The 13438-nt window shown below is 44.5% G+C and overlaps 1 protein-coding gene across 1 annotated transcript in view; it reads left to right on the top strand.

Annotated features, from left to right (window-relative positions):
* Nucleotides 1–865: 865 nt before the first annotated feature.
* The window catches only part of frem1a (Fras1 related extracellular matrix 1a), a 63837-nt gene continuing 51264 nt past the window's right edge, over nucleotides 866–13438 (top strand). The window contains exons 1-3 of the mRNA XM_080518798.1: nucleotides 866–918; nucleotides 8355–8700; nucleotides 10434–10528. Coding sequence (XP_080374924.1) covers nucleotides 8476–8700; nucleotides 10434–10528 — 320 coding nt within the window. The 5' untranslated portion in view covers nucleotides 866–918; nucleotides 8355–8475. The remainder of the gene's footprint in view (nucleotides 919–8354; nucleotides 8701–10433; nucleotides 10529–13438) is intronic.

Genomic DNA, 13438 nt, shown 5'->3' on the forward strand with positions numbered 1-13438 from the left:
ACCCTCTAACCTTAACCCTCTAACCATAACCCTCTAACCTTAATCCTCTAACCTTAACCCTCTAACCCTCTAACAATAACCCTCTAGCCCTCTAACCTTAACCCTCTAACCTTAACCCTCTAACCATAACCCTCTAACCATAACCCTCTAACAATAACCCTCTATCCATAACCCTCTAACAATAACCCTCTAACCATAACCCTCTAACAATAACCCTCTAACAATAACCCTCTCACAATAACCCTCTAACCTTAACCCTCTAACCTTAACCCTCTAACAATAACCCTCTAACCATAACCCTCTAACCTTAAACCTGTAACAATAACCCTCTAACCATAACCCTCTAACCTTAACCCTCTAACAATAACCCTCTAACCATAACCCTCTAACAATAACCCTCTAACCATAACCCTCTAACAATAACCCTCTAACAATAACCCTCTCACAATAACCCTCTCACAATAAACCTCTAACCTTAACCCTCTAACAATAACCCTCTAACAATAACCCTCTCACAATAACCCTCTAACCTTAACCCTCTAACAATAACCCTCTAACAATAACCCTCTAACCTTAACCCTCTAACAATAACCCTCTAACAATAACCCTCTAACCTTAACCCTCTAACCATAACCCTCTCACCTTAACCCTCTCACCTTAACCCTCTCACCAGTTCACACTGGTAAATCTTCCTCCTGCTCTGCTGAGCCTCTCAGCTGCTGTGTCTGCAGCCCTCTGCTCTCCTGATCTGTCTTGTAGGATTTCCTCTCACAGGTGATGATGTCATCAGTGTAGTCGTCTCCTCCCCTCCCTTGTTTCTCCTCTTCCTCTTTCAGGCCATCAGAAGAGGAATTCCTTTCAGTCTGCGAGCTGCAGGAGGACAGAAGAGTCCCGGAGACCAGAGCCTCACGTCTGCAGGTAAGAACTCGCCTCAGTGTGAAAACAGACACTCTCTCCTTTAACTGCTGTTTTCATTCATGACAATGGAATGTGTTTGTGTGTTTCTCCATCAAGTCAAGAGAAATATTCATTGCAATAAGATTTGAATGAAATGAAAGAAGAAGCTTTTGCTCAGAGCTCAGTTTTCCAGTCCAGCAGCCAGTATCGTGGTGTGTGTATCAGTGGAGGAGTGATTGTTGGAGTGTCATGGTGTGTGTATCAGTGGAGGAGTGATTGTTGGAGTATCATGGTGTGTGTATCAGTGGAGGAGTGATTGTTGGAGTGTCATGGTGTGTGTATGAGTGCAGGAGTGATTGTTGGAGTGTCATGGTGTGTGTATCAGTGCAGGAGTGATTGTTGGAGTGTCATGGTGTGTGTATCAGTGGAGGAGTGATTGTTGGAGTGTCATGGTGTGTGTATCAGTGCAGGAGTGATTGTTGGAGTGTCATGGTGTGTGGAGGAGTGGAGGAGTGATTGTTGGAGTGTCATGGTGTGTGTATCAGTGGAGGGGTGATTGTTGGAGTATCATGGTGTGTGTATCAGTGGAGGAGTGATTGTTGGAGTATCATGGTGTGTGTATCAGTGCAGGAGTGATTGTTGGAGTGTCATGGTGTGTGTATCAGTGGAGGAGTGATTGTTGGAGTATCATGGTGTGTGTATCAGTGGAGGAGTGATTGTTGGAGTATCATGGTGTGTGTATCAGTGCAGGAGTGATTGTTGGAGTGTCATGGTGTGTGTATCAGTGGAGGGGTGATTGTTGGAGTATCATGGTGTGTGTATCAGTGCAGGAGTGATTGTTGGAGTGTCATGGTGTGTGTATCAGTGCAGGAGTGATTGTTGGAGTATCATGGTGTGTGTATCAGTGCAGGAGTGATTGTTGGAGTGTCATGGTGTGTGTATCAGTGGAGGAGTGATTGTTGGAGTGTCATGGTGTGTGTATCAGTGGAGGGGTGATTGTTGGAGTATCATGGTGTGTGTATCAGTGGAGGAGTGATTGTTGGAGTGTCATGGTGTGTGTATCAGTGGAGGAGTGATTGTTGGAGTGTCATGGTGTGTGTATCAGTGCAGGAGTGATTGTTGGAGTGTCATGGTGTGTGTATCAGTGGAGGAGTGATTGTTGGAGTGTCATGGTGTGTGTATCAGTGCAGGGGTGATTGTTGGAGTGTCATGGTGTGTGTATCAGTGGAGGGGTGATTGTTGGAGTATCATGGTGTGTGTATCAGTGCAGGAGTGATTGTTGGAGTGTCATGGTGTGTGTATCAGTGGAGGAGTGATTGTTGGAGTGTCATGGTGTGTGTATCAGTGGAGGGGTGATTGTTGGAGTATCATGGTGTGTGTATCAGTGGAGGAGTGATTGTTGGAGTGTCATGGTGTGTGTATCAGTGGAGGAGTGATTGTTGGAGTGTCATGGTGTGTGTATCAGTGGAGGAGTGATTGTTGGAGTGTCATGGTGTGTGTATCAGTGGAGGAGTGATTGTTGGAGTGTCATGGTGTGTGTATCAGTGGAGGGGTGATTGTTGGAGTGTCATGGTGTGTGTATCAGTGCAGGAGTGATTGTTGGAGTGTCATGGTGTGTGTATCAGTGGAGGAGTGATTGTTGGAGTATCATGGTGTGTGTATCAGTGGAGGAGTGATTGTTGGAGTATCATGGTGTGTGTATCAGTGGAGGAGTGATTGTTGGAGTGTCATGGTGTGTGTGTATCAGTGGAGGAGTGATTGTTGGAGTGTCATGGTGTGTGTGTATCAGTGGAGGAGTGATTGTTGGAGTGTCATGGTGTGTGTATCAGTGGAGGGGTGATTGTTGGAGTATCATGGTGTGTGTATCAGTGGAGGAGTGATTGTTGGAGTGTCATGGTGTGTGTATCAGTGGAGGAGTGATTGTTGGAGTGTCATGGTGTGTGTGTATCAGTGGAGGAGTGATTGTTGGAGTGTCATGGTGTGTGTATCAGTGGAGGGGTGATTGTTGGAGTATCATGGTGTGTGTATCAGTGGAGGGGTGATTGTTGGCTCCTGGACACTGTGGCCTTTCATGTTTCAACACAGGGCTCTGCTTTTCTCTGAAGCCTGTCATTATGAAGATTAGAAGATGCCGTCTGGTTACAACAGGATTCCCAGCTGCTCAACATCAAACCAGAAAACTCTCTCACAGCTGCATGTTTTCAGTTCAGAGGCAAAAGAGAGGCTTCCTGCACTGCTGGGCTGAATTCCGATCACTGGAGGCTCTCGTAGGCACTTCTCATTATGCGCTTCACTTGGGCTTGTTGTGACCGTCACTGTGTCTTAACTTGATGGAAATCATGAGATTTAGAAACAATGAGCCTGCAGTGAGCTGCTGCTGTTGACACAGAGTGAAGAGGCTGGAACATGAAGCCTTGTGAAAACAGGAAAGAGTGTGTAAAGTAAAGAAAGCAGGATGTGTTCATGCTTCCGGAGCGCTCCCACCGGGACTCAAACCGCAGACCACAGCTCTGTACTGGACCTGGAACCCGGCTGATCCGTCTGGCTTCACTGTGAAACTTTGGGATCATTGCCAGTGTTGGGAAAGTTCCGTTTCTACTTGAACTAGTTCAAAGCTCAGTTCACTAATTATAAAATAAACTAGTTCAGTTCATAGTTCATAATTCAGTTGCAGAAATTAACCAGTTCATAGTTCTTTTTTTCCCCCCAAATAGCTATTTTGAGCTATTTTTTTAATCTATTTACTTTACTTTACTTTACTTTACTTTAATGGAACAGTGTGTATTAATGAACATCCAGTGCTGCAACGATACCAGAGTTCATATAGAGCTCATTTCCATCTGTCGTCCCAGGAGGTAAAACCAAACCACCAAACACAATCAGACACAGTGAAAATTCTACATGTAAAAGAAAGCGCACACTAATAAGCACATCACATTAAAATGCGAATATGACATAACACACAGGGAGACGTACTACATTACCAAACAGACAGTACAGAATTAAAAAGAACATGACTGAAGTGAGCTGCCTTAACATATATTCCAATATTACCAAACACTCCCCCCTCCCCCTCACACTCAGTCACACTGACCTGCTGATGATAAAAAGATGAAAATAAAACGATTCATGTCCCTGTGGACTAAAATCCCCTCCCAGTTTTGACAATATTGCTGATTGAGGAGGAATATTATGATGAGTTGTCTCTTAATGGACGTACAGTATGTAGTGCTTCCTCTAACTGCCCCTGGAGTTCCAACCAGAACAACCCTTGAGTGAAAGAACATTCTGTGCAAACATGGACCTCAGAACCTGCACTTCCCTCTTGTTGCCCCCCCATTCAGTCACCCTAGTAGCCAGCTGCAGCTTCCCACCCCTACAGTGTATTCTCAAAAACATGAGGAAAAACACTTGCTGCTTGAAGGGTATTTTTTAATGAGGAATTATTAAAAACAAAACAAAAAGAACAAAAAAGACGGTAAGTCGTCCTTAAGGTGCAAAGGAACCAGGCAGATTCTACAAATAAATTACAAGTTAAAATAGTAAAATCCTCCAGGAGCGCATTGTGAACTGCAAGATAGTTTTTAACAACAAAGTACAGAAGATGTGTCAACATAGTGTAATTCTTGTACGAACACAAATACAATGTGAGGTAGGAACCAGGCCGAGGGAAGAAAATTAAGATGGACCTCAAAGAGCAAACATTCAAAGTGCAAAACCTTTAAACATTATTTATCTATGTCACTTTTCAGTTTTTAGTGAATCGATTGTTTCCTGACTTGTTTGCCCAAAGGAAAGTTCTTGAACTTGGATCATCAAAGAGCAATATTCAGCCCTTTATTGTCTCGCTGTCGCCGTGTCTTCTGATGTTTTAGTTACTGCGCTAACCTCGAAAGGCTCGCCGGGTACTTTAGCTCAATGTGCCGTCTCAGGTTATCTGTTGATGTACGGAGCTGCTTCTTGAAATGCGGCGGGTCAAACGTACACGAGAAGGTAAAATTCTTTCAACCTGGATCATCACTGGCCTTTTCATAAAATTCTTTTAAGTAAGATGAAGTATTAATGGTGGAGGCAGAGTCTGAGGTAGTTCTTCTGTCTTCCATGTGTTTTTGCCGCGATGCGTCGCATGTTGATGATGCATGTTGTGACTCTGTGCTGGCTGTGGTTGCCAGATTGGCTGTTTTCCCCCCTACATGTTAAGGCCTGTTTAGGGTGTGCTTTAGCCGGGTTTTCCACTGGAAGGCTCTAGAAATCTGGCAACCCTCTTAAACAAGGTTAAACTGTGAGAGCGCCGTCGCAGTAACGTTCGTCAGGCAGAGATACAGTATGTTGAGTTCACGTTCACCCAAAACATGAACGAGTTCGTGAACAAGCGTTTACTGAACTCGTTCAGGCACAACACTGAGGTCTGTGTCACGACCGGCGTCTCGTCCACGAGTCTGTCGTCAGTCCAGCCTCTTACTATGAACATGAGCCACTTCAGTACAGGACAAATCAACAGACACTTCTAAAACCGTGAGAACGAGAGTCTCTACCTTCTGAAACTGGAGGTTGCAGCAGGAAGACAGGCTGACAAGCAGTGACAGACCTGCTTGTATTGAAAATAGAATAGAATGTCTTTATTGTCATTGAAACACCAAACAACGAAATTGTAGGGTGCGGTCCTCTTTAAAATGCCGTTTTATAAAAAATATAAAATATAGAAGTATGCTGATAAAAGCAAATCAACAATATAAATAAATAAATAGATAAAAATGTTCATAAAATGGGAAAAACCACACCGGTCAAAGGATGTCATGTTTTACAAAACTGTTTTGGTGAAAATTAAGCTCACTATAAAAGGTTTTATCATCATGAGTGACGGTGAGGCTGCAGGAAGAAAACATCTTAGAACTGTGAAATCACCTCCCAGGAAGGTTCTGCCCTGGACTCACCATGTCCAACCACCACTTCACTGGTGACTCTGACCTGGTGCAGCAGGACTCCTCTGACTGACTCCTCTGAATGACTCCTCTGAATGACTCCTCTGACTGACTCCTCTGAATGACTCCTCTGACTGACTCGTCTGACTGACTCCTCTGAATGACTCCTCTGACTGACTCGTCTGACTGACTCGTCTGACTGACTCCTCTGAATGACTCCTCTGACTGACTCCTCTGAAAGACTCCTCTGACTGACTCCACTGAATGACTCCTCTGAATGACTCCACTGAATGACTCCTCTGACTGACTCCACTGAATGACTCCTCTGACTGACTCCTCTGAATGACTCCACTGAATGACTCCTCTGACTGACTCCACTGAATGACTCCTCTGAATGACTCCTCTGACTGACTCCTCTGAATGACTCCTCTGAATGACTCCTCTAAAGCCCGGTTCACATGGCAGGATTATAAAATTGTCGTCAGATTTCCCAAACCTAAGAGACCACACACACACACACACACACACACACACACACACACACACACACACCAGAGCAGAAATGTCCTAAAACCTCAGAGATCAAAGGTGATTCCAGAGTCCAGAAACCTGGAGGACCAAGACGATTCATGAAGACCACATCACCACATCGTTTGTGGTGTGAAGAAACACGTTTTAAAAAGAAGAGGTGTTGGTTCGTCATGACAACTGTTTTGATTTGTGGATTCCCCGCCCCCTTCCCGGTCCGGTGCCACTACATCACCTGATTGGCTACGCGTCACAGTCAACGGGCTCTTTGTCCCCTGGGGGTCCACCACACGGGACAACTGGGGACACAACCATCCAACATGGTGAACATCCCCATCTAACATCACAGCCGTCTTCCTTTTGGACTCACCACACGGCAGGAAGATCTCATAAGATGAGCTCATGAGGATCTGATAAGATGAGCTCATGATCTGATAAGATGAGCTCATGAGGATCTGATAAGATGAGCTCATGAGGATCTGATAAGATGAGCTCATGATCTGATAAGATGATCTCATGATCTGATAAGATGAGCTCATGATCTGATAAGATGAGCTCATGATCATCTGACAAGATGAGCTCATGAGGATCTGATAAGATGAGCTCATGAGGATCTGATAAGATGAGCTCATGAGGATCTGATAAGATGATCTCATGATCTGATAAGATGAGATAATGATCTGATAAGATGAGCTCATGATCATCTGATAAGATGAGCTCATGAGGATCTGATAAGATGAGCTCATGATCTGATAAGATGATCTCATGATGATCTGATAAGATGAGCTCATGAGGATCTGATAAGATGATCTCATGAGGATCTGATAAGATGAGCTCATGATCTGATAAGATGATCTCATGATGATCTGATAAGATGATCTCATGATGATCTGATAAGATGATCTCATGATGATTTGATAAGATGATCTCATGATCTGAGCGTCCTGAAGATTGTTGGAAGGAGAGAATCGGGGACAAAATCGTCCTGATTAACCTGATGTGTGAACTGAGCTTAACTGACTCCTCTAAATGGCTCATCTGACTGACTCCTCTGAGTGACTCCTCTGAGTGACTCCTCTGACTGACTCCTCTGAGTGACTCCTCTGACTGACTCCTCTGAGTGACTCCTCTGGTTGGACAAGGTGTTGACTGGAGAGTTTGTAGAAACATCCCTCACTGTATTTTGTGATTCTTGTAATATGAAAATTGGATCCTTTGCTACGACTGGATTTGGTGGCTGCGACTCAAGACAGCAGTCAGCAGAACACGTGAACGCTGTGATCAACACCGTCACAGGTTCAGACGGCTGAAGCAGTAAAACATGGAAACTTTGCATGGAAGCAAACTACTTCCCCTCTGGATCAGGTGACCACATGAAAGCTGATCATGTGACCTCATGAAAGCTGTTTACTTCACACACTGGAGAGGAGCTGATATTTTCAGTTCCCCAAACACACACATTGTTCATGGACAAGCTGTGACACGCTGCTCCGCTTCCTCAGCAGCCTGATGAGAAGGTACTAAAGGAGTTAAGGAACGGTGTTAGGAGGCTTCCTAAAGGAGTTAAGGAAAGGTGTTAGGAGGCTTCCTAAAGGAGCTAAGGAAAGGTGTTAGGAGGCTTCCTAAAGGAGTTAAGGAAAGGTGATCACATTAGTGTGGCAGTCGGACACTTTCCCTTAGTGACATCATATTAATGTGACGCCGGCACAAATTAAGTTTCTGTAAATGAACTATAAAAAGCACATTTGTGTTTTAGATGATTTCTAGTTGTTCCAGCAGATTATTCTTTGGTAACTTACATGATCTGCTCCCTTTTCAGTCATCCTGAGTTTCCCTGAACGCTACGATGAGCAAAGTCGTACAAACCTTCTGCAGATCCAATGAGTGTTAGGAGCCTTGCTTAGGGACCTCCCGGCAGTGGGATTCCAACCACCAACCAGACAGAAACATCCCTGTGACTTCAGCAGACGGCATTCAGTCACGTCGCTTTGTTTTTACTCTCTGCAGGTGGAGAGAAAGTGACGGAGGTGCTTGTTGCTGCTCCGCCGCCAGTGGAGGTGGAGGGACTGGCCCAGCAGGGGGCCTGAACTTCAGCCTGGAGCCCCACCGGTGTCCAGTTGTCGGAGTCATGATGCAGCGGCCCCTACTGTTCCTGTTGCTCCTGGAAGCTTCCTGCTTAGCTCAGGGACCTCTGGTCCAGGTCACACAGAGGCTAAAGGTGAAGCGGGGCCAGTCGGCCTCCCTTCAGGAAGGAGACCTGCGCTTCAACCTTCCCAGTCTGAAGGACGCCTGCAAAGTGGAGGTGGTGCTGAACGAGCCCATCACCCAGCGGGTGGGGAAGCTCCTGCCTCAGGTAACGTCACCAGTGTCTGGTGAACCAGTTCAGTCAACGCTTGTTCATTCCACTTGTTCATGTCTGGTGTGAACGTGAACTGAACGTACTGACAACATCCCAGCTGTGTGCTTAGAGGTTGTGTGAGCAACCTAAGGATGTTTTTACACATTTTGAATACGTCTCTCAGCCAGGCTAGTGTTCCCACCTGTCTCAAAGGTTCCACCATTATCCAAGAAGCCCAATTCATCTTCAATGAAGGACCATCCTCCTGTAGCCCTGACCCCCATAGCCATGAAATGTTTTGAACATCTGGTGATGGCACACATAAGGTCACGCCTCCCAGCAAACTTGGACCAGCTTCAGTTTGCGTACAGAGAGAACTGCTCTACAGAAGACGCCGTCTCCAATCTGCTCCACCGGGTTCTGTCACACCTGGAGGACAGGAACACATATGCCAGGATACTGCTGCTAGACTTCAGCTCAGCATGTAAGACCATCCTGCCTCCACGGGGAGTGGAGACCCTGTCACTGGGTCTGGAGTCTGGAGTGTGCAGCTGGATTCTGGACTTTTTGCCAAAGAGGAGACAGACAGTCTCAGTTGGCAACACAACATCTAAAACACCAACAGTGAGCACAGGCTCACTTCAAGGGCGTGTTCTGAGCCCGCTATTGTTCACACTGCTTCCTCATGACTGTACTGCCACTCACCACAACAGTCATGTCATTCAGTTTGCAGACGACCCCACTGTTGTCGGCCTCATTAATGAAAACAATGAGTCGGCATACAGGAAAGAGGTGGAGGTGCTCACAGCCCGGTGCACAACACACAATCTGGCCCTCAACACCACCAAAACAAAGGAGATGATCGTCGACTTTAGAGGGTCTGGAAAACATCATTCTCCACTCACAATTAACAACTGTGAGGTGGAGAGGGTAGAGACGCCAAGTTCCAAGTTCTACCGCTGCCAAGTGGCAGAACCCCGAAGGCCAGTTTATCCCCTCAAGACCCTGTGTGACTAAGTGTAGTTAATATTGTGCGCGGTGCAAAGTCGGGGGAGTTAGACCACAGTTCAGTAGCCTGGACCCCCCACCCTAGGCCCCGCCCACTGGTCCCTATTGTTGAGTGAGGTAAAGGGTTAACCCACATGGAAAGAACCTATATGAGGATATATGCACATATATGAAACCTATATGCAGCATATATGCACATATATGACCATATATATGCAGCATATATGCACATATATGACCATATATATGCACATATATGACAATATATATGCTGCATATATGCACATATATGACCATATATATGCTGCATATATGCACATATATGCTGCATATATGCACATATATGCTGCATATATATATTATATATGCATGTGCATACATGCACACATATATGTACATAACATATAGGAAAACGGCAAATTTTATATATGTCACATATATTCCAAACCTATATCAAAACCTATATTAAAACATATATGTTTATATAGGTTCTTTCCATGTGGGAAGGTAGGGTGGTTTGAGAGGGAGGAGGCCCCCCTCATCGCTAGGACCTTGGCCCAGCTGGACACCCTGCTCCAGAAAAACGACACTTCCCTTATTACCTTTGTACGTTATAGTAAAGCAACGTGAAAGATAAAACGTTTCCTTGACGAACGTGACAGCTCTCCTCCACAGATCCTATCGATTTCCTCCCAATCCGATTAAACCGGATTATCTGCTTGTTTGTCTTTGTTCTGCAGGTGTTTGAGTGCCACTATCACCCTCATGAAGTGAAGTACGTCCACAACGGCTGCCCGCTGTTAACAGAGGACGTGGTGAAGCTCCGCCTCTACAGGTACCACAGCCTTAAAGTTAGTTTACAGCCTCATCAGTGCCTCCGATGGTCCTGTGGTGTTACAACATGTCTTGTCATGTTTCCCGTTTTATTTATCGCTGCATTGGCTCCCCGTTCACTTCAGGATCGATTTTAAGGTTCTTTTTGTAGTTTTTAAGTGTCTTAACGGTTTTGCACTCTATTTATCTGACCTGCTTTTACCATGTCGACCCTCACGGGCCCTGAGGTCCTCCGGCGCCGGCCTTTTAATTGTCCCTCAAACGAGGACCAAGACACACGGGGGGGCTGCTTTCAGCTCCTACGGCCCCCGTTTGCAAGAGTGTCTGGCTGCAGAACCTCCACTGTCAGGCTCCCTCCACTGTCAGACTGGAAGTGCTCATTCAAAATAAAATGCAACAATTCAAAATAAAACGGAACAGAATGAAATGTAGAAATGCTCGTGGAAAATTCAGAATGTATCAATTAGCCAACAACGAAACATTAAAAGCTACTTTCTTGAATGTAGTACAGTGCCTTTTTTTCTATATAGAGCAGGGGTGGGCCATCCTGGTCCTGGAGGGCCGCAGTCCTGCATGTTTTAGATGTTTCCCTGCTCAAACACACCTGTTGTCATGATGAGGCTCTGCAGAAAGCTTGACAAGGAGCCACTAATTGCCGTCAGCTGTATTGATGTGAGGAGACATCTAAAACCTGCAGGGCTGCGGCTCTCGAGGACCAGGATTGGCCACCCCTGATATAGCACATGTCACCTGAATATTTATGGCGAGAAATGATTGCATATTATACCATTTCTGAATGTATAATATGTGATCATTTCTAACCACAAATGATCATATAATATACAGTTGTTACGACTGTGGTCGTATTTGCGTGTGTCGCAATTTTATGTTGCGCCTCCAGTTGTTATGGCCGGTGCGTGGAGTTTCTGAAACCCAGAAGCAGAGCAGGTACAATTAGCAATGTTTTTATTGAGAGTGCAAGACCTGGGAGACGAGGGAACGGAGACTCTGGGATGCAGAGTGTGCAGGCGAGGAGCGCAGCAGGGAGGTGCACTGAGGAGTCACGGAGTGAGGAGCCGAGAGCACACCGGGGAGGTGCACTGAGGAGGCACGGAGTGAGGAGCCGAGAGCACACCAGGAGCGCAGCAGGGAGGAGGGGAGGCCGAGGACGCTAGCAGCAGCAGGGAGTCGTGGAGCTCATGGGAGGAGCTGGTGACTCTGAACAGAGACACTATCTTCTGGCACCGGACCTCCTCACTGCAGGGCTGAAGAGGAGGAGCAATCAATGAGTTAATCACCTGCAGGAGTGTCAGTGAGGAGGATCCGGTGCTGGAGGAGGTGTGGATCCTCACACCAGGAGCTCCGAGGCTGGGGTCTAACGAACAGTAATAATATCTTCCATACAGTATTTTTGATATGAGAAAAATGCAGCAGGGCTCGTGACTTGAACAGTTTATTATTACAATATGAAAAATCATCGGTCTATATTTTAGTGCATTTTAGTTTAATCTTTTATAAATTACATTGTCTAGTTCAAACATGCACAAAATCAAATAAACACTTCATAATAATCAAAATATATATCACCAAACACAGAAAGAAGTATAAGTTATCAAATCCCATCCCCCTCTTCATAAATACTAGAATGTTTGTTTATATTGTATAAAGGTGGGTGATATGTACACTATCTCACAAAAGTGAGTAAACCCTCACACTTCTGTAAATATTTAATTAACCTTTTGATGGGACCCTGAAGAGACGACACATTTCTTCAGTGTCCCATTGAAAGATATAAATGTTCACAGAAATGTCAGGTGGAGTCATTTTATTAAGATACATTATGAAATGTACGGCTCAAGTATGTTTATATAATAAATCAGCTTGAGGCCAGTCAGATAAAAAAGCTCTTTTTTCTTAAAATAACTTGTTTTATAAGCCAACATGTCATAGCTATTGTTGTAAAGTTTTCTACCATGTGATACATATGATGTACTTTCCCTGTTATTTAAACTGTAGACACTATTACTTTAATCTATATTACTCCTGTTGGGATTTATGGTTGGTTAGTAGTGTTACAATTACTTTAAGTAATAGATTACTGAAAGTAATAAATCACTTGAAGTAATTTATGAAAAAATTAAATTATTAATGGAAGTAAATGGTCATTTACCCATGAACAACCTCTAAAGTAATTGAGTAATTACTTAAAAGTGAAAAAATTATCCAAAATAATTTATTAATAAAATTATTAATTTGAATAAATTGGTTATTTATCAAATAATAATGAAATTGGGGCACCACCAGCTAATCTGGAAATAGCTAATACCAAAATATCAGTCTTTTAAGTTTTAAGTTAGTTACTATTTCTGTGCAAAATATAACCATCTTAAATAAAAGGGAAGGTGTGAGATTCGAGCTCAGACTGTTACAAACCAGTGAATTGTCAACAATAAATACACAATAATTACCAGGAATCGATCAATTCAGCCAACAGGTATTTATTAACAAAAATGCATTAATTTATTGATTATTTAATAAACCAATGCAATCAAGTAACAAATGTAATCGAACACGGAGATTTAATCTACTAAACGGCAAACACTGTACAATGTAAGAGAGAGTGTGTGTGTGTCAGGGAGTCTGAGTGGGGATGTAATGACCATGAGTGTCCACCAGGTGGCGGCGGACCTTGAATGGTCAGTGTTAGTGGGTGAAGTGACCTCAAACGGCCACCGAGTGACGAGTGAGTTGGGTCCTCATCCAAGATGGCGGCTCTGGTGTTGTCTATAACAAACCAAAACGGCGACTTAGTTTCCGTCAGGTTAGCGAGGCGACCACAGACGCTCTCTGAGGTCACGTGACTGAAGGGCCTGTTCCTGTTCCTCCATGTCCAGTACTGAAGGGCCTGTTC

Source organism: Blennius ocellaris (assembly GCF_963422515.1).
Source record: "Blennius ocellaris genome assembly, chromosome: 23".
NCBI classification, from domain to species: domain Eukaryota; kingdom Metazoa; phylum Chordata; class Actinopteri; order Blenniiformes; family Blenniidae; genus Blennius; species Blennius ocellaris.